Source organism: Patella vulgata, chromosome 9, assembly GCF_932274485.2.
Source record: "Patella vulgata chromosome 9, xgPatVulg1.2, whole genome shotgun sequence".
Lineage (NCBI taxonomy): Eukaryota > Metazoa > Mollusca > Gastropoda > Patellidae > Patella > Patella vulgata.
In genome coordinates this window covers 9,653,040-9,673,561 of record NC_065887.2, presented here as the reverse complement: position 1 = coordinate 9,673,561, position 20,522 = coordinate 9,653,040, and the positions used below count along the sequence as shown (strand labels likewise).

Sequence of the window (20,522 nt, the reverse complement as noted above, 5' to 3'; positions counted from 1 at the left end):
ATATCGTTTATATTTTAAATTTCATTGAGAACATTTGATATTACTTATAGCATTATCTTTCAGAGTTATTGTATGTGTACTGTAGGCTATTGCCTTAGTTATAAATAAACTGTTTGTTTAAATAAAGTGGCAGACTTTTTTGAAAAATAAAAATGTTTGTTTCGGTGAACAATAGAAATCTCGAGATGTTTTAATAAATGAAAAGTAATCCAATATTAATTAAAGTTATTTTGTAAAAGACATATTTAAAACTAAAATAAAAACTTAGCTGTCCTTTTTAAACAGAGCATATTATTATGATATATAACATAATGACTTATGTCATAGAGGCGTCCTGCCATATTAAAATACGTATTAGTGATTGTAACATAAACCTGTCGCTATCAATACCCGGCTGGAGATCTTGGTAGTATTCCTTATGTCATTGCGTAACTATAACTTGTTGTTGGCATGTCTTATCTAACTTTCTTTGTCTGATAAACTATATTGAATGTTAAACCTTCATATGATGCTTGATACATTAGACAGGTGTCTAATGAGCTCCTTTGTCTCGAATACGTTTATAAACTCAGAACAGAAACGAATCTTCAGGCGGGTCCAGGAGGCCATGCTAGGCGGGTGCCTAGATCAAGGTACCTAATGGATACGAGAGAGGTCCAGGCAGGGCTAGGAGTTAGGTCCGGCCAGGACTGAGCTAAGGCCATGGGCGCCTTGGCATGAGACGGTACGAGACGACAGCTTCTGGAGTTAGCACACTCATGCTAAGCCAAGCTAATTAAGTCATGACTCCTTCCATATAGTTAGTTCTACGGTCGTTTACATCACGATGTTTGTACCTAATATGTAAGCAGAATAAAAATATTATATTCGAAGTCACACCAGTGTTGTCATCAAAGAACCCGATTTAAGAACCAATACTGTCACATATTAATTGGCGCCGTAGACCAGAGCAAAGAGAGGTATATAACATAATGACTTATGTCATAGAGGCGTCCTGCCATATTAAAATACGTATTAGTGATTGTAACATAAACCTGTCGCTATCAATACCCGGCTGGAGATCTTGGTAGTATTCCTTATGTCATTGCGTAACTATAACTTGTTGTTGGCATGTCTTATCTAACTTTCTTTGTCTGATAAACTATATTGAATGTTAAACCTTCATATGATGCTTGATACATTAGACAGGTGTCTAATGAGCTCCTTTGTCTCGAATACGTTTATAAACTCAGAACAGAAACGAATCTTCAGGCGGGTCCAGGAGGCCATGCTAGGCGGGTGCCTAGATCAAGGTACCTAATGGATACGAGAGAGGTCCAGGCAGGGCTAGGAGTTAGGTCCGGCCAGGACTGAGCTAAGGCCATGGGCGCCTTGGCATGAGACGGTACGAGACGACAGCTTCTGGAGTTAGCACACTCATGCTAAGCCAAGCTAATTAAGTCATGACTCCTTCCATATAGTTAGTTCTACGGTCGTTTACATCACGATGTTTGTACCTAATATTGTAAGAAGCAGAATAAAACTATTATTAGATGTATATACCAGTGTTGTCATCAAAGAACCCGATTTAAGAACCAATACTGTCACAGATATACACACAATTGTAACGGCTAAATCTATTTGTTATGGCCTGCTCAATTTTTGTCAAGGTCGCTGAGATGTAAATAAGGTTAGGGCAGGTGATTGCTGGCGAGATTATAGGTTAGGGTTAGTGTAAGCATTGGGGCTAGGTCCAGGGTTAGGGTTAGAGTTGGAATTAGTGTTACCCTGTTTACATCTCGTACGTATGACGAAAAATTAAGCTGGCCTTATCATTTAGCACTAACCAATTTTGACCAAATCAAAAATATGCACTGACCTCAACCCAATGACGAATAGAAGTGGGACACAATCCCAAAATATATGCGTGTCAGTAACAAATTCAACACCTATTTGACTATTGCATAACGGTAAGTATGACATGCATCATACCGTATATTACAACAATGGCGATAACATACATTGCGATAACAGCGCGTGCTATACCTATAACCACAAGTCAGACTTAATAAAGATTTACATAAAACAAATAATGTCAATATAAAATAATCGTAACATGTTCATAAACTTTCATTCATTCGTTAACCTGTCCCCCCTTTTATCGGAACATATCTTACAATGAGTTTACAGGTACGGTCAGTCTAATTATGTTCTAGAGGGGTGTTAAATATGCAGACGAGACTGAAGGTAAACAAGATGTTGACACGTGGGGGGCTATAAAGTGGGTAAAATGGCTTGTTTAAAGCTTACCAACAACTTCGACAAATGCAAAGTAAAGTCTCGATGAACTTGGGAGTGCAGAGTGTGACATAACTAAATACTCATAGGCGCACCTTATCTTATGGATATTTAACCGAGAAGTGGCGTGTCGACTGTTTTCATGTTGGTTGACTTATATAAATGAGAGAGTTTACATGCGAGTACAAGTTGGAGTGGAAACCATGATCAAGAAATATGGACACTGGGTAATACTTGTTCTTATACTGTATGTGATAACGGTTATTTACATGATTTCAACTTTAAGATCAGACACTGCGTCAACTCTGGGAAATTATTACACAGGTCAAAGGTCGGTGCAAACAGGAGAAAACCGGAATGCGGACAAGAAAAGTATCAATAGTGTAATTGTAGAATCGGCGGAGGACGATTTGTTGAATCCCAACGTGCGGAGAAACATTCTCATTGAGAGATCAAACAACGAAGACAAACAAAATGACGACGCACCTTCGTTACTACACAAAGCAGTAACAAAGCAATCGACAAATGGATTAAAGTTGACGAATGTTTCCTTTATACCGATTGGAAATCGATTTCATGTCTATTCGGCTTATTTTGATGACAGACTTCCTGACAGTTATATCAGAATCATTGGCACTGGGCCTGGAAATAAACCGAAGCACAAGTCTGGATTTTGGTGTATTTACGACCAGCAAAAACAGCGCCTTAATAGGAATTCCACAATGGCAACCGAAATCCGTCTTTCCGAGACTTGCGAAAATCACAAGAAAAATAACTCATTTTATATGCTTTCCTGTTTAGTTCCCAAAATAATTGTCAAAGAATTTCGCAAAAATGAAATTTCTCGCGTTTTGATTGGTGCTGAGAAAAGTCGATACAATGGAATCACCATGGCGGTCGTGAACAATTCACCTTTTCGCGCGAAAAATAAAACGATGTCGACATTTTCTATGTGCGTGCCTTCCTTATATGGATATCCGAAACCATTACATTTTGTGGAATTCATTGAATTATCTCGACAACTGGGAGTCGAACATTTTGTTTTTTACACGCAAAGTATAACTCACGAAATGATAAATATTCTTAAATTTTACGAAACCGAGGGCATTGTGACGATTCTACCTTGGAATATACCAAAGCCGGACGATATTTGGAACTACGGGCAATCAGCAGCTGTAGCCGACTGTCTGTACAGAACTATGTTCAAATCCAAAATTGTATCTTTTAATGACGTTGACGAATTTATTATACCCCGCCATCTTAAGTCATGGGACACCATGCTCGTTTATTTAGAAAAACAAAATCTTCGTAGAACTAAAAATGTGGCCGCTTATAAATTCAAGAGTGTCTTTTTTCACGGAAATAGCGAGTATCTAACATCTGAACGCCGCATGTTTAAAACGTTAAACAATATATTAAGAACTTCAGAAGAAAGTGCTATCCGAACCAAAATGTGGGTGTATCCGGAAACTGTGTTCGAGTTAGGAATACACCATCTGAGTCAAGCCATAAAATCTGACCTCGAAACAATTGATGTCGATTCTGAAATGGCTCTGGTGCATCATTATCGGCGTTGCGACGATGTGTATGACATGAAGTGTGGGAATTTTATAGACGACTACACCGCTCAGCGCTACGGAGAAATTTTAATATACAATACCCGTAATGTGTTACGCCGTGTGAAAAAGGATTTATAAAACCCGTTCGTCTAAATGTAATAAATATATATACAAGAGGATATCTGTTTGCATATTGTTAATCTAAGCTACCAGAGAAATGACATCTATTATCCTACTCGGAAATAGCCCATGCCGTACACTCTCCGAAAAAAAGCCAATCACACCATTTAGAAGACTGATATGCGAATAGAAATGTTACGATACAAATAACTGGGGCTTTCATGACTGATCCCGACTGAGACATAAATGACGTGTCGCGTTGGATAGTATTTGAACCATTTTAAATCAAAATTGATTCACACTTAGGAACTTTCGCAAAGAATGGCTATATACAATTTATAAGATTTAGTCCCGAAGGGTCCCGACATTCTTTATATTTATATAGGCTATCAGTGTTTTATCAATTGGATACCGTGTATTGTAAGTTCCGCCCATTCAATTATTCATATCTATGTATATATAGATGATCATTTAGTAGATTAAACTAAACAAGGATATTATATACACGAACATTGATATGATGATATAGCCTATATATATATATTACCTACATAGTTTACTTACTGAATAATATACAACGCTGTACGCTTACTGAATACCTGGATAAAACTTATCACAAGTGTTTATTATCATAATATACGTCTCTATATATTGAAAAAGGGGGGTTGGGTGTCCGAATGGTTAACGCTTGTGCGTTGCATCATAAGGTCTGTCATTGAGTCAAGAGGAGTGGTTTTGATTCCCTGCTTGTATGTGACAAGTGGTAGGTCCGATTGTCGAACCTCGTGGGTTTTCTCCGGGTTCCGAAAAAAAATGAAATGGGTCTAAGGCCCTACTTTTCAGAATCAACCGATCTTATACAGACGAACACGCGCCTTTCAGTGAGGGAAAATGTGCCCGGACATCGGCGTTTCCACCTACTCTTCGTCGAATTCTAACTGCAAGAATCTTTTACGTGCACATCAACGTCTATCAGGGAACTAGTTTTTTGTCCCATCCGAACTATTAGACGCTGTTCCCTGTCGCCCCACCCCCTTCCTGCACCACTGAGAATCCCAAGGAACTTTCTTGACCAACACCGGATCTCCCGATTAGTGAATAAGCTTCTAACTCGTTGAACCATCCCGGATTTCTCTCTGTATTGTATGGAAGCTTATAACTACCATTCAGAACTACTACCTTTCGCCCCTTCAAAACACGAAAGTCAAAAAGTAGAAGTTACGACTTTTTGACTTTCGTGTTTTGAAGGGGCGAAAAGTAGAAATTACGAATGGTAGTTATAGGCTTCTATAGTATTGGACTGCGAAGTAGAGTATCCCAAAATTTCGCTTATTATGCCTGTCTTTATTAGTAGGATGTTCAACCCAGTTTATTTACATTTTATTTCCTTTCAATTTACACTCTGTCGATTCGTATTATCATCTGTCGAGTCGCAACAATAATTTTAATTAAATACATTTCCCAATATTTAAATTTGAATCATTAATCGTATGAATAAATTACAATTTAGGATCGTTGAAATTACATACAATTAGAGTCAAATTTACTTCGATTTTCTGCTGTTCAAATGCCAGGTGGCTCAGTGTGTGAAGCGCTTGGATCACTATAACCAGGAGGTCCCCATGTTCGATAGCCTGGCCATGGTTTCACAAATCATTCTCCGACTTAAGTTAAGAATTTACTCAAAACTGATTTTCTTATTCTAAAATATAGGCTTTTATTTAAATTTGTTGTTTTAATGTATCAAATCAATCAATAAGAAACAATTTGCAAAGTTTTGTGTTTCTGGATCAAAGATATTCCTTATAAACAGTGATTGAAAGTTGAGTAAATTCTTAACTTAAGTCTGAGAATGCTTTGTGTAGACCTGACAAAGAACAGCCGTGTAGTCGTTCTGACGGGATAGCGCACACCCTTGATACATTAACTGAGTTTGATCCATGACCGTTCATTGATTAAAGCGCTGGCTGGCTCAATAACCACGAAATCCATGGTTCAATCCCGGTGGTAGCCTAGATGGTACATCTGCATTTTCCGGCGTGTTTTCACCTTATACAGATCACAGAGGGTCTGACAAGGAACAGCGTTTAGTCCTTCGCATGGGACACAAAAACCGAGGTACCTGGCACACGTTGGCCAACGAAATATCTATCCTGTCTTTCAGATGGGACCACTGTCAATTCGCATATACATTCTGGAGGTACTCTTAAACACCCTGGATTTGGCATTAGTAGATGAAGATGCGTCCAACCCCCTTATACGTAGCCTACAAAACAAAATAATAAAAAATATGTTACTCTCAGAATAAACTATGTGTTTATATAAGAGACAGACCACCATTAAGTTTCACCATCTGGCGATTTTTAGTTGGTCTATTGATAGCAATTATGCCTGTCTCTCTGTCTGCATCCGTTTATTTAAAAGGAGTTGTCTCCCTTACATAAATGCTTGCCACTTCCCTGGTAATTTACTCTGCGTTGTTGTTATTATTGTCATTTACCGAGAACCACTTTTATTTGAAAGGATGTGGTTAGTGAATGGCTATATAAAGTTACAGATTTTAATTAAATTGTCCCAAATTCGAAATACAGCGCCTATTAAATTCCATAGTCCGGTAAACATATCTATTAACGTACACTGTTAGAAAAAATCTGGTAAATTTACATGAAAATTACTGGCAGCAAAAGTTGCCAGTAAATTTACTGTAAATAAACATTCAGCTGTAATATTACAGAGGTTCTGTAATTTGACTTTGTGAGTAAATTTACCTTAAAACAGTAAATGGAAAATAACATGAGTTTGTTTTTTAACTTTGAACTGTAAATTCACCGCAACACAGTAAATGAACGGTTACAGTAAGTTTGTTTTTAGATTCCCCAATGTAAATTTACCTAAAAGCAGTAAATGAAAAATTACAGACAAATGTTAAAATAAAACACAATGATTTTAACTTCCGTTCCAGGATTTTAGATGTAAGCTTGTGGTACTGTCTACTGCAGGCATTGTAACTCTCCTCTAGAGACAGTCAAGCTAACACTGGCCAATCGGTTTAATTAACCGTCTTCAATTGACCTTGGTTACGAGATAATACAATCTATGACAAGTAAGCAAAACATTTTTTTTATACGTTAATGAACATACTTACAATCTGATCAACGTACGATGAATAATAATACACGTTTTAGATCGTATAAATAAAGAAAATTAAATATATATAACATGCAATATACCAAATTGCACAAAATGTGATTGTCCATATTATGGTTAATAAATTAGAATGAATACTATAAGACAATAATTATTAGGAATGGTTCGTTGCTATGGAATACTAAAATAAAATAAGAGACAGTAAATTTACATAAGAGACAGTAAATTTACCAATAAGTAAATTTACAAAATAATGTGAATAAACGTAAATCTGTAAAATTACCTACTGGCTTTGCTATTTTCATTTCAATATTGAAATATTACGCATGTATTTTTACCGGGGTTTAATGTGCCTTTGGTTTCATCAAAGTTTATTGTAAAAAAGAATGAAACTTGGTAAATATACATCATTTTGGTAAACATTCCGAACATTTTTGGTAAAAATTTAATTGCTGTAAATTTACTTATATTTCTAACCTGAAAGTTTACAAAATAATGTGAGTAAACGTAAAATCTCTAAAATTGCATGCTAAGAGACAATAAATTTACCGAATACGATAACTACCAATAAGTTAAACATACATTATGCAAGAGCTAAATCTGCCTATTGCAGGTCTTTCTTTAGGCCTGATATTATGTTCTATAAACTATGAATTAGACATTTATTAACATGAAAAGACCATAATCAACTCATGGATGCCATCTTATGTGTTGGATTTTCACTGGATTTGAGTCCGATCTGGGGCTCAACGCTCATTAATGATTAAATTCAAAAATAGATAATCAAGACTATGTTTTTTTTATCGTACTGACTTAATAAGTAATGATGATCGAGGCTAGGCCTAACATCCAGTCTCTAATATCTCGGTTCCGAGAGGATCAATTTGACAGAAATTTTCAGCATATTCCCATTACATTATCTAGTTTTTAACTATTATAGTGAGAACTGCTGTAATTTTATTTATATTTCTAACCTAAAAGTAAATTTACAAAATAATGTGAATAAACGTAAGATCTGTAAAATTACATGCATGCTTGTTTATTTTGAGTTCAGTTTGGAAATATTACATATGTAAGAATGTATTTTTACTGATTTTGAATGTGTCTTTGATTTCATCACCGTGTATTGTAAAAAAAGACACGAAACTCTGTAAACATACACGAAACTCCGTTAAAATACGCCAGACTTGGTAAAACTACTACATTGTGGTGAACATACCGATAATTAATGTACAAAAACTGCTTGTACTACTGTAATTTTACAAAAATTTCTAACAGTGTATTAATTCCATTGCCAGTGATGCAGGGCGGCGGGCCTGACAAGGACAGCTGTCTAGTCGTTTGGGTGGGACGGAAAACCGAGTTCCTGTATACATATTGGCGTGCACGTAAAAGATCCCTTGACAGTTGTAGGCCGTATGTTGGCGGATGTCCGTTTTTTGTCCTTCAACAACAAAATCTTCGTCCAGCAAAGGGAAATTATACTGCAAAATATTGAGATACTTTCTCGGTTAACAGCGGAATCGAACCCAATAACCCCTGGTTACTGAACCCGTACATTTCTAAATGTGTCTCTCATCGGAAACTAGCCAATAACAATTAAATTTTAATAATGATTAACTACAGAATCAAAATTACAAGTAACATGTAACATATTTAGAATTTTTATACAAATTGACAAAATCAAAAAAAACCCAAACAAACAAGTGTCGCATGAGCAGTGCCGGACTGGTGGGCCAAAGTCCCACCTGTCAGGTCTTTGACCAAGGTCCACACAAGTACGCGCCGAAGGCTAGGTTATCCCCCCAGAAAATTTTGAAAATTGACAACCGCAAACCCATTTTCCAAGCATTTCAGACCAAAGCAGATCAAGGCAAATGTTTGATTTCAAAAGATGAATTACACGGTTCTCTTGTCAGTGGTGCAGAACGGAGGGCCTGACAAGGACAGCTGTCTAGTCCTTCGGATGAGACAAAAAACAAGGTATGGCGTATGCCCGTCTTCATTAGCCCAGTATAGGAGCAGAACAGTGAGACATTTAACCCCATTTCATTTCTTTCTTTTCTTTCCTCCCCCTCTCCTTTCCTTTTTTTCTTTCTCTTTTTTCTTTTTTCTTTATAGGCTTAGGCCCACTTTTTCTTAATGAGCTTAGGCCCACCTGTCACGGACAGGTGGACAGGTGGGCCCAGTCCGGCACTGCGCATGAGTTGTCGATATAAATGAATTGCCATCTTCATGACTGACAAGTTGTACTAGACAATCGTTTATAAGGACTGAATAGTTTTATTTATATAGTAATTTAAAACATTGGGACACTAAGATATACGACAGATAATGTCTTGGTTTCGATGTTAGTTGATTGACATAAATTTCAAATGCTTGCGGGCGTATGTAAGTGGCTATTTGAAACCAAAAGATAATTTAAATGGTCATAACTAAGATTGATAGGAACATTGTTTTAACAACATTTTATTTTTTCTTAGTTTGACGAGTGTAGATCAACCGATTCATACCTATGGTAAATGGTATCTAGTGTTCCAGAAATACTCCACTCTTTCGTAGAAAAATCTTGTCATAAAATTAAATAATTTTATTCAATAATTATTTCAGGTCTTGGTTCAGAAGGTTTTGTTTATACATTTAAAGATGGGTTAACTTTCATAACATCGAAAAGAAATCTCTAACTCAATATCATCAAAAGTTTTACACGTTTAAAACACGAATTATTTGTCAATTCAAATCAACATTGATGTTGTTTTCTTACCGGGAAAAGGTAGGCTTATGATATCCAATATTTAAGACAAAATAAACATTTTACCATTGGTACACGAATCGTGTACCATAGTGCGTTTATCGTCATTTGTAACAAGTGACCAGAGAGAGCGGGGCTAGACATATTCCACAACTCATGTCATATGGCGACGCCATAACTTGTCTGGAGAGCATGCGCAATAGACTGGAATAGCCACACGCTAGAAATTTCTATTCGGTTGACACTCCTGCCGTATTTCGCTGGACCTAACTGATTTGAAATTAAAGTCAATACGGAAACAATTGAATGTAAATCTGTTCATAAACAATCAGGTTACATTATTATATGCGTTGCGGCCCACTTGGTTCAATTTCCAAATATTAGCGATTTAGCTCCTTTAACAAAAGCTTTAATACCAACCAATTACTGCGTAACAAATGTTGGTCAAGAAAGTTCCTCGGTATTTTCCAGTGTGCTTTCCCCTTTTCAATGATGCATGGTGGAGCGCCTGGCAACAAACAACGTGTTGTCGTTCGGATTGGACGAAAAACCTATAATCTATAGTTATAATGGTAACTGCATGTCGAGAGCATTGGATATGGATTGTGATGTGTTTTTCGTAAAGGGAGTGGTCGTAGTGGTGGTGGTGGGGGGGGGGGGGCAGTAACCTCAAGGATCGCCCCAGTCGGTACAATCTATAGCTATAAAGTGTCCATACCATATCATATTCTTTATACTATATATTCTAGGTTTTGATGTTGAAAGTTAAAGATGGAAACATAATGAAGACCAGAGAATTATTATATAATGACGGGGATTTATTGTCAGGATCTTCAGTAGCCATTGTATTTAATTCTAAATTACTCATAGGTTCTATTATAGATAAAACTGTTTTATGTGATGTTAATGTACCTTTGTAATATATCGTGTAAGTTTAAAGGGGACTACGTGTGTGGCATTTAACTTATTATCTAGTATTTAAATAATTTTAACAATGCTCCCTAAAAGTAGAATCGAGAAATACGCACGTTGGGTGTGACGTAATGACGGGAACTGTCAGCAAGTGTAAATAAACAAACCAGCGCCTCAACTACTTCCTTGTAGTGAATTCACTATGTTTACAGAGTACAAAGAGTTGCAAATAGGGCACGTGCATATACTTGACGTTATGACGGGAACTGTCTGCAAGTGTAAATAAACAAACCAGCGCCCAACTTCTTCCCTGTAGTGAATTCACTATGTTTACAGAGTACAAAGAGTAGCGCAAATAGGGCACGTGCATATACGCTGTATATTCACAGATGTGACGTCATCGGCTAATTTTCATTCATTATTCATCAACAAAACCACGTGTTAATGTCGAAACGATTCGTACGTCAGGTTGAGCATTTTGGAAACTAATTTAATACTAGATGATGAATATTAAAAAATAATATGCAAGAGCTAATGGTTATTTCTCTTATCTGTGACTGTGTATCTAACTGTGAGTTTAGATACATTATGAATTACTAGCCAGGACGAATCATACACAAGTTGCGTACCTTGAAGTTCCATAGAGGTTTAAATTCCCCACTTCTACACGTCAGGTATGTGTGCAACGATACATCGTCTTTTATATATGCAACGAATTCTCCCTCGGCTTGCATCGTTTCCATGACTGCCAAGTCACGTGCCAAACGTGGACTCTTAAAATTAGTTTTTTTTAATAGCGTGTGGTGTTTCCTGACGAGAACAGTGTTTTGACGGGGATTTGAAGCAAATGTTTGATAAATTAATTAGTCTGAATACGTTTTTAGTCCAAATATATCACCAAAGCGGCCAGTTTGTACACGGGAATGTATTTTTAAGTATTTGGAATTATTCCCTCTGGGGAAAACTTAAACCAACATACTCATAACAGAATAAGAGTGAGAAACATTGTTCAAGCATGATAAGTTGACAATGTTATTTTGTACTATAGTTTTGTGTGAAGTATGCAATTTAGGTGCACTGATTGGCGGAAATTAAATACATAAATTAAGTATTTGAGATTTTTCTCGAGGGGGAAATTGTTATATTAGCCCAACATACTCAACAGAATAAGAGCGAATTTTTTTTTTTCAAACATGATGCGTTGACAAGGTTATTGTATACTATACGTTATTTGCGTTCGTAGAAATTGAGGTGCACGGATTCACGCAAATAAATCTATTAAACATACATTATGCAAGAGCTAAATCTGCCTATTGCAAGTCTTTATTTAGGTTTCAGATGTTATAGAAATTATTAATTAGACCTTTATTTACATGACCGGATGGCTTGGATACAGTTTGGATTTAAACGTTTACCGTTAGTCACAGACGCCACCACCGGAAACTGGTTTTGAAAGGCCTTCAAAGCGAGAATGTTACTATTGAGAATGTTACTTGGGAATCGAGAATATGTGGGTGAAGTTATCGTCTGTCAATCAAACGATCGACAATTCTCGTAGACGATGCGAACACAGTTGATGCCTATTTCTAGTCCAAACTTCCAACAGTGACACCTCCGTTCAGAATAAAGTAATTGGACTAAAATTTTCAATATTTTCTTTTTTTATTATCTATTTTTGAATTATTATAGCAAGAATGGCCAATTCTTTATTAAACCCTTAACTAATGTATCTTTAATTAAGACACGGAGCTTTGTGCAATATTATTTCTAATTACATAAAAACTTGTTAGATAATAATAACTTGATAAAAGTTATTATCTTGTTAAAAATAACTCTAACACTAACCCCTAGGGGTTAAAAAAATATCAGTTCAAGTCATTCATTACAACACTGGTGTAAAACAGCAGACGCCAAGAAGGGAATTTCTTTTAAGGTTTTTAGATTTAGTTTGAAGGCTTAAAATGATTTTTTTTTTATCCATATATGGTAAAAACGTAAGACAAATAAATGTTGATCGCAAACCTGCTAATTTACGAGAAATTTTAGGACATTTCGACTGAATAATGATCAAATGAGACTACAAAAATTCAACATAGATCCTTGTTACTTAACTTGTTACTTGTTACTTGGTGTTTCTGTTTTAGTTGGCCAGCTCATGCAAAGAATTGAATGTGTTAGAACAGAAGACAAAAACAAAGTGTAACATTTAAAAATAACACAAGTGTTATAGTTTTTTTTTGTATTTTTTTCACCAGTGTTAACACTGGTATTAAACTAGTTTAGACATGGTGTAAACACTAGTGATAAATCGAGAGGCCCAGGTTAAGGCACTAAAAAGAACACCAGTTAAACACCACTACAACACAACCATAACACAAGCGTAACCCGGGGATTTGAATTGACCCATTGTATGGCTAATCGTTGGGTGGGTTGGGCTGTAGTAGGCCTAATGACATGCGCTGTGTTGACAGTTGGATTCGATATAAGAGTAGGCGTAGTGCCGCTGTCCGGGCATAATTTCCCTCGTAGCACACTGTATGGCGTATGCCCGTCTTCATTAGCCCAGTTCGGAGCAGAACAGTCGGACGTTAAACTCCATTTCATTTCAAAATAGGCCCGCTGGAATTCATAATGAAACAATGGACTAGTTTCGTTTTCCTGCTAACGCAACTGTTTACATTGTTGTCTCGACTATCAAGTCCCTGTATCTTTTGTTTAGTAAGACGATATGCAGTGTAGGTTAAAGCGTATGGCGTGATATATTAGTACAAAACGATATGGGTGAATGCATTATATAACGTCTATAGTCCAGTGTGCATAGTTAATAACAGGCCAATTGCCTACACATGAACATAAACAGTCCATATGGGCGGCTTATCTGACGGCCCCATTTCACTCGCAAAGAGATACACAGTCAAAAGTGAAAATGGACGCTTTTGATTTTTGTCTTAATAATGATTAATTGTTCCAGCAATCCTCAGACATTCAGCAATTCGTCGTGGTATGCCCCTAATCAACCGTCCAATTACGATTTGGGGCAATCTGACCCACTCCGCTTGCAGTGTCACGGCCAATTCTTACAGTGTTGTCCGTTGACGTTGAAGTCGACGAACACGTCTCCCGATCAAATTAAACGTAACACACTAAAGCAAAGATCCGCTAAACAATAAATCGTATACAAGAACCGATAGGAAAGCAAACATTGATAGATAAACCAGCAAGCGGCAGTTTTCATTAACCCTTCCTTGAAGTGTCAAATTTGAAAATGAACCCCTATCACGTGTATGGCGCTGTTCTTGTCGCATGTGCAGCTCAGTGGTTCTGTTGGGGCGATAAGTTCTTCATCTGTGAACATACTCTCAAAGCATGTCAAGTGCCATATTTATGATGTCCCTTTCGAGTTTGGTGATTTTCGTACACTATTTCAAGAACTCGGCGCATGGAGTTCGGCAGTTCCCGATTTGTATCTTGGAGTTCTGCGGGATATTTATACACAGTGTAAAGGTAAAGAGCTCAATCCAAATGAATCTATTGTGGTCAAAAGCTGTACCGAACATCTCATAAGTTTATGGGAGGAAAAAACAGAAATCAAAAATCCTATGAATGAAAAGTACTTATTTTTACCGAACAAAAATAGAATTTTGACAAAGTCTACTGAATTGATTCTGATGGATAATATGAGCATTCAACGGGGACACGAAAATCTAACTCTTCCATATTTCATAAGGTTTTATGAGATGGATATACATGTAGGTTTAGACCAATGGACGATTCATAATCGTTTTCCTAAAAAGTACCAGAATGAGCCATTAAGCAAGGTCGTAGAAGTAACAATTACACCGGAATGCCTGGAAAACGCTGTTCAAAACACAGATTTTACGAATAAAGTTTCTGGCATGTTAACAGATGTGCAATTGTTGAAAGGGATAGCGCGATTGGTGCGACACTATACAGAATTCTATAGACAAACTATTGACGTTAAATCCCTTCTGGATGAAGGGATCAAACTGTGATAGATATTCAAATATTTGAAGTAGTCAATCTTATGACTCATCTAATACATCAAGACCAAGCAGTGCCAGGAAGTGAACAGCCATGTAGAATTTACTTTCTAAAGCAACACAGATCAGAGCAATTGTCATATTCTTTGTTTGTTGATAAAGAAAGGTCGAAAGATAAGCTCAACGTATTTCATCGTACATTATCTGAAATTCTTCAACGTATATTTAATATTGATATCAGTGGTGATTTCCGTGATATTTGGGAGAAGGTAGTAAACGGAAATCGCATGAAATCGAGTCGTATTTGGATGACCGTGAGATAAAAACCTCGGGATTTATTCTGAGACATATGTTATTTCCACCAGTCGGTACCATCATACCCGAAAGATTTCACTGGCTGTTGGATAACAGTTTCTGTGATTTTGATAAAGGAGAATATGTTGGATATGAAATTTATGATCCCGATATTGAGGACATAAGTGATGATAGAATCACCGTGGATCCCCCATATTATATATACGCTACTATTGTGGAGAAAATACAGGCAGAAACTGATACTGAGTTTGCTATATATAGTATTGATGTAGGAGAGGAGGAACCCATCCAAGCTACAGTTACAAGACTTTATAAATTCACCTCACGGGAATTAGTCCTAATTAATAGCGACAATTTAGACATCCAAACTGTATTGCGGGATATACGACGGATCTTGATGCGAGCATGGAGACATTCAGATGAAAGTGAAAGAAGAAGAGTTCTTGAACGACTTTTGGTAAGATGGCACCCAGATAAAAACCTACATAATGTTGAGCAGTCAACCGAAATCACGCAACACATACAGAACTATGTGGAAAGATTGAATAGAGGCCTTAGTTTAGATGACGAATCCGTTCCTGATGATGAAACAGACGGTACAAGTAGATCACAACATAGTCGTTCATATGAACAGTTTTACAGCAACGTGTATTCGACAGGTAGAAATCACGCACGGTATTCTGAAGAACAAAGATCCAATAGACGATATTACAATGATAATAGTTTCCATACATCAGCTCGAGATGAACCAAACCCATCACCTGGACAAGCAGAACGATGGCTGAAGCAAGCAGACATGGACTTGAAGGCAGCGGAGCAATCTCTGTCTAGTGGCGCAAACACACATAACTGGATATGTTACAAATGTCAACAGGTATGTATGTTCCTGTGTCTATGTCGTTTTAAAAGGATTGGAACAATTTAACAAATAACTTAAACTCTCTTAAGAAAGTTGCTTATAACTAAACCGTCAAGAGAATATTACTGCCTTATACTAAAATAAAACATTTAAAAACTTTGTGAAAACACACTATTTGATATAAAAATGTATAACGCGCTGCCATAACAATATTTTTATTTGTATTGATTCAGTCAGCTGAAATGGCTCTAAAAGCTGTATGGTATAAAATAGATGCAAATAATTTGAATCGTGTTGCTAGTGGGTTACCATATCCTAATCTTCTACAATTAGCAACAGAACTACAATCAACCATTGGAGAACATACCCGAATGAGATATCCCGACACAATCACATATCCCAGGATTCCACATGATGCTTATAACGAAAGCCATTCCACCCTAGCCTGTATATTAACACGACAGATTATCAGCATATCAACAGAAACAATTATTAAGAATAAGTTAATTTATTTGATCATTTACCGAAATAAGTTATGCATTTTATCAAGCTATGATGTAAGAATTTTCCACGAGTCATTGAATATTGGCACCTATCATAAGCAGTTATAAAATAACGACCGCCTAAGAGTAAGTAATTAAACGATATTATATTAAACCCCAAGGTTATTTTAATCCTATGTCAATAAGATGGTTTAGACTAAAATATGTTGTCCCATTCAGCATTACGGAACACCGTAGCTGTCTTGTGCTGAGATGAACAGGTTCGACAAATAATACAGTTTTATCTTAGTAATCGATCAATGGAGAGGGGTTTAATATAGGCTGTGTCTGTTCTCCAATCCCTATTCAGATATAAATCTGAATTAAATATTGTTTAGAAAAAAACACCCAATGTTGCTGTCGATTTGCAAGTTATAAATCCACATTTTAATAATATTTTGTGTACTGGATTATTGTTGTGCTGGAATTAGGAAGCTCGTGTATGGTATTAAAATTATCTAGAAATTGCCCCTGTTTTCTCCCAAGAACTAATCACTATTCATATAAATATTCACACAAAAGGCAAAGGGAGGGGGTGGGGATTTAGTCTTCAATTATCATGCTAATGTTTCCTTTTTGAACACTTTTACTAATGTTACATTCTTTTGACAGATGGCTTAATATCAATGTGCAGAGAAAATAGATAAAAGACCCGATTTAACATGGAGTGTGTACATTGAAAATGTATAAATTGAATTTTCCAATACTTAAAATATCATAATCACAATTTTATTTAGATACTTTACATTAGGCGTAGCCAACATTCTATATTCCATGTGACAATTTGATCACAATACGAATTCAGTTACGAAACACAACTCTTGTATACCCGTCTACTTCTTGTAAAAATTAGCATTTTCCATGATAAAATTATTAAATATAAAAAAGAAACATCTGATGAAACAGATAACCAGATTAATACCAAAGAAGATAATATTCATTTTGAAGTGTGAGCACGAAATAATAAAGTCGCTAAAAATATTGAGTCTGTTTACTGCCTTACTATATTATTATATCAAATCTATAAGTCAGTGGTCCTCAACCCTTTTTAGTCAACGGTACACCTTGGAACACATGGAAAACTGGCGGCACACCTGGCTAAATATATAGGAAAAATATTGCAAAATAAAAACATGGTAAGTCAGACAGAATACAGTCGTAGACAGAGATTAGTCATAGACACATAGAATGACACAAATTAAATAAAGAAAAACACAGCTATGAACTTATCAGTATACGATACCAGTGAATACTCAATTGGGTTCACGTGGTTTTTCACATTTTCTTAGTGTGCCGTTTAAAATTTCGCGGCATACTTAGGAAGATCTCGCGGTACACTGGTTGAGAATCACTGACTGTAAGTTAAGTGAGTGTTATTTAAATGTCATTTATGCGACTTATATATTGAATTTATCGTACACGGGACCATAAGTAATGCTTAAGAATCTATTCATTGGGAAATGAAATGAAAGAACCCTGTCAATAGTCGAATATTTCGTTTAAAAAATCACTATGTTTTTTGCAATGTTTACAATTTGACTTAAAAAATTGTACTATTATTTTTCTGTAAGGACATAAACAAAAGCCGACTGTGAAAGAATGTCATAAATGGAATAATTAGTATTAGCGCCAATCTGATTAAAACACAGATCTTATTTCGTTTCGTTTTTTTATAGTTTAAATTTCGTTTTTTTTCTGTACTACACTAGGATCTGGAAGAGTTGTTATATAACAGGCGTGAGGGATTAGCCAATGAAACCATCTGTTATGCCGACTTCTTGGCGTGCTATGCACGGAACTGTGGGTAAACCACAGGAAACGTCAACGCTGATTGATTAATCAATGTCTGTCGTCATAGGGTCAAAAGCCGCTCATAGACCCCTGACGCGACCTTTCAGTACAACTGTTCAGATCTTCATGTAGTTTAGGCCATCGAAAGAATATAAAAACGAAACGAAATATAAATCTGTGGTTTAATCAAATTGTATTAGCACATTTGTGTACTTTATTTACCCCAAAAGCATGAACATGGCGGCGCCATATGAATAGAAACTAATGTAAACTTCAAATAACCTTGACTCAAGCTATACAAATGGTCGAATTGAATAATAATATATGTTAGTGTATGACGCTATTAATGCCAGGATAAAATATTTTGACTTGTACACTGTATTAATAATTCGTTATTATAGTTTATTCTAAGAATTTGTTTTTATAGTTTATTCTTAGTATTAATCATTTTGTTTATTTCAAGTATTAATAATTGGTTATTAGTTTATTCTAAGTATAAATAATTTGTTATTAGTTTATTAGTTTATTCTAAGTATTAATAGTTTGTTTGGTTGTGTTTCTTATTTTTACTGCTGTATGTTAATTTTAGTATCTTTTTTTTTAAAAAATTTGTTTCATTAGGGTATAGCTGCCAATTTCGTCAGCCATATTAATAATTTGTTATTAGTTTATTAGTTTATTCTAAGTATTAATAACTTGTTTGGTTGTGTTACTTATTTTTACTAATGTATGTTAATTTTTTTAAAAATAACTTTGTTTCAATAGGATATAGCTGCGAATTTCGACAAGGGATAGATAGTTCAAAATGAATACACGTAGCCGTAATGGCTTCCGGGCATGGGAGAATAAAGGCTTATTTATCATCAAAGAACATCACGCGATTCCAGCAGTCGATTATATTTTTTTATTATTGTTAAACTTGCAGATAAAGTTGCTTCACTAAGAAATATTATAAGTGCACCCTCCCCCACCCCACCCCACCCCTGCGTACCCACACACCTACACACCTACATGTGTACAATTTTGCTTTGTTTTGTTTGATTTTTTTTTAATTACTCTTGCCAATTTTCTCATCTGTGTTACTTTGGGACCGGATTTATTGTATTTTTGTGTTCTCTTTATTTTAAGTACTGATTTATTTGTTTGAAGATTTAATTATGATTTAAGATTTTAAACACGTGTATTCAAATAAATCACTAGATATATTTTTTTTGACAAATTTAATAATAAACTAATATTCCAAATCAATTATAAGAGATTAGAAGTAATTCCATATAAATATGAAATAGTACTTGGTACGTCAGTTTTTTTTTTTTAGGTCTATCCGACTTATACGCAGTAATAAAATGTATTGTGTTTTATTTTATAGTTAACGATTAAATCTAATGTCCATTAAAGGGTGCGTTTATTATTTGCTTATTTATGAACTGTCATCATTATATTTTTATACGCCCACATTTTCATGTGAACGTATATTGTCGTCGCCCCTGTCCGCCCCCCCCCCCTCAGTCCATCCGTTCGTCTACAATTGTTTGTGAACAGTCTACAGGTCACAATTTTTATCCGATTTCAACGAAACTTGAAATATAGGTTTATAACCCTAAGATCTCGGTTCATTTCGATATTAGCATGTATCGGACTGTAACATCATGGATTATGGCCCCTGATTGTATGAAAAGTCACGTTTTTATCCGATTTGGTTTAAACTTGAAATGTATGCTTATAACCCAAAGATCTCGGTTCCTTTCGATATTCGCGCATATCGGAACGTAACTTCCCGAATTATGGCCCCTGATTGTACGAAAAATCGCGTTTTTAACTTGTGGACCCTATAGAGGTCATAATTTTTATCCGATTTAAAAAACCGTATTATTATATCAACGTTACACCCCAAGGACGACTGAGTTCGAATTTCGTGAAAATCGGACCAAAACTGACAGACAAAATGGCCGCCCTTCGTTCTCAAATAGCGTATATCAAGGTTGTGGACCCTATAGAGGTCACAATTTTAATCCTATTTTGACGAAATTATGGCCCTTGATTGTAGGAAAAATCACTTTCTTTTTAGCTTGTTCTCTATCCACATCTCTCGAAAATGTGGGCGTATCCTACCTGGCAGCCGCTGGTTGATACAATGTTTTGTACTCTGTATTTTATTTGTAAAACAAACTGCTTAGATGGGAAATATAAGCTTTCTTTAGTATAACGTGGATAGGGAAACGCTCCTCCCCCCACCCCCCGTCGAAC

General features: G+C 35.9%; 2 protein-coding genes across 2 annotated transcripts; both read left to right on the top strand.

Moving 5' to 3' along the window:
* Window positions 1-2,194: 2,194 nt before the first annotated feature.
* Window positions 2,195-4,015, top strand: LOC126832324 (beta-1,4-galactosyltransferase galt-1). The gene has a single exon (XM_050563071.2). The coding sequence runs from the start codon at window positions 2,454-2,456 to the stop codon at window positions 3,972-3,974; it is 1,521 nt and encodes a 506-aa protein (XP_050419028.1). The 5' UTR covers window positions 2,195-2,453; the 3' UTR covers window positions 3,975-4,015.
* Window positions 4,016-15,089: 11,074 nt separating this feature from the next.
* LOC130014269 (sacsin-like) lies at window positions 15,090-19,671 on the top strand. The gene is made up of 2 exons (XM_056103249.1): window positions 15,090-15,873; window positions 19,645-19,671. Exons 1-2 carry the CDS (start codon window positions 15,118-15,120, stop codon window positions 19,669-19,671), a joined length of 783 nt encoding a protein of 260 aa, XP_055959224.1. The 5' UTR covers window positions 15,090-15,117.
* Window positions 19,672-20,522: the final 851 nt, after the last annotated feature.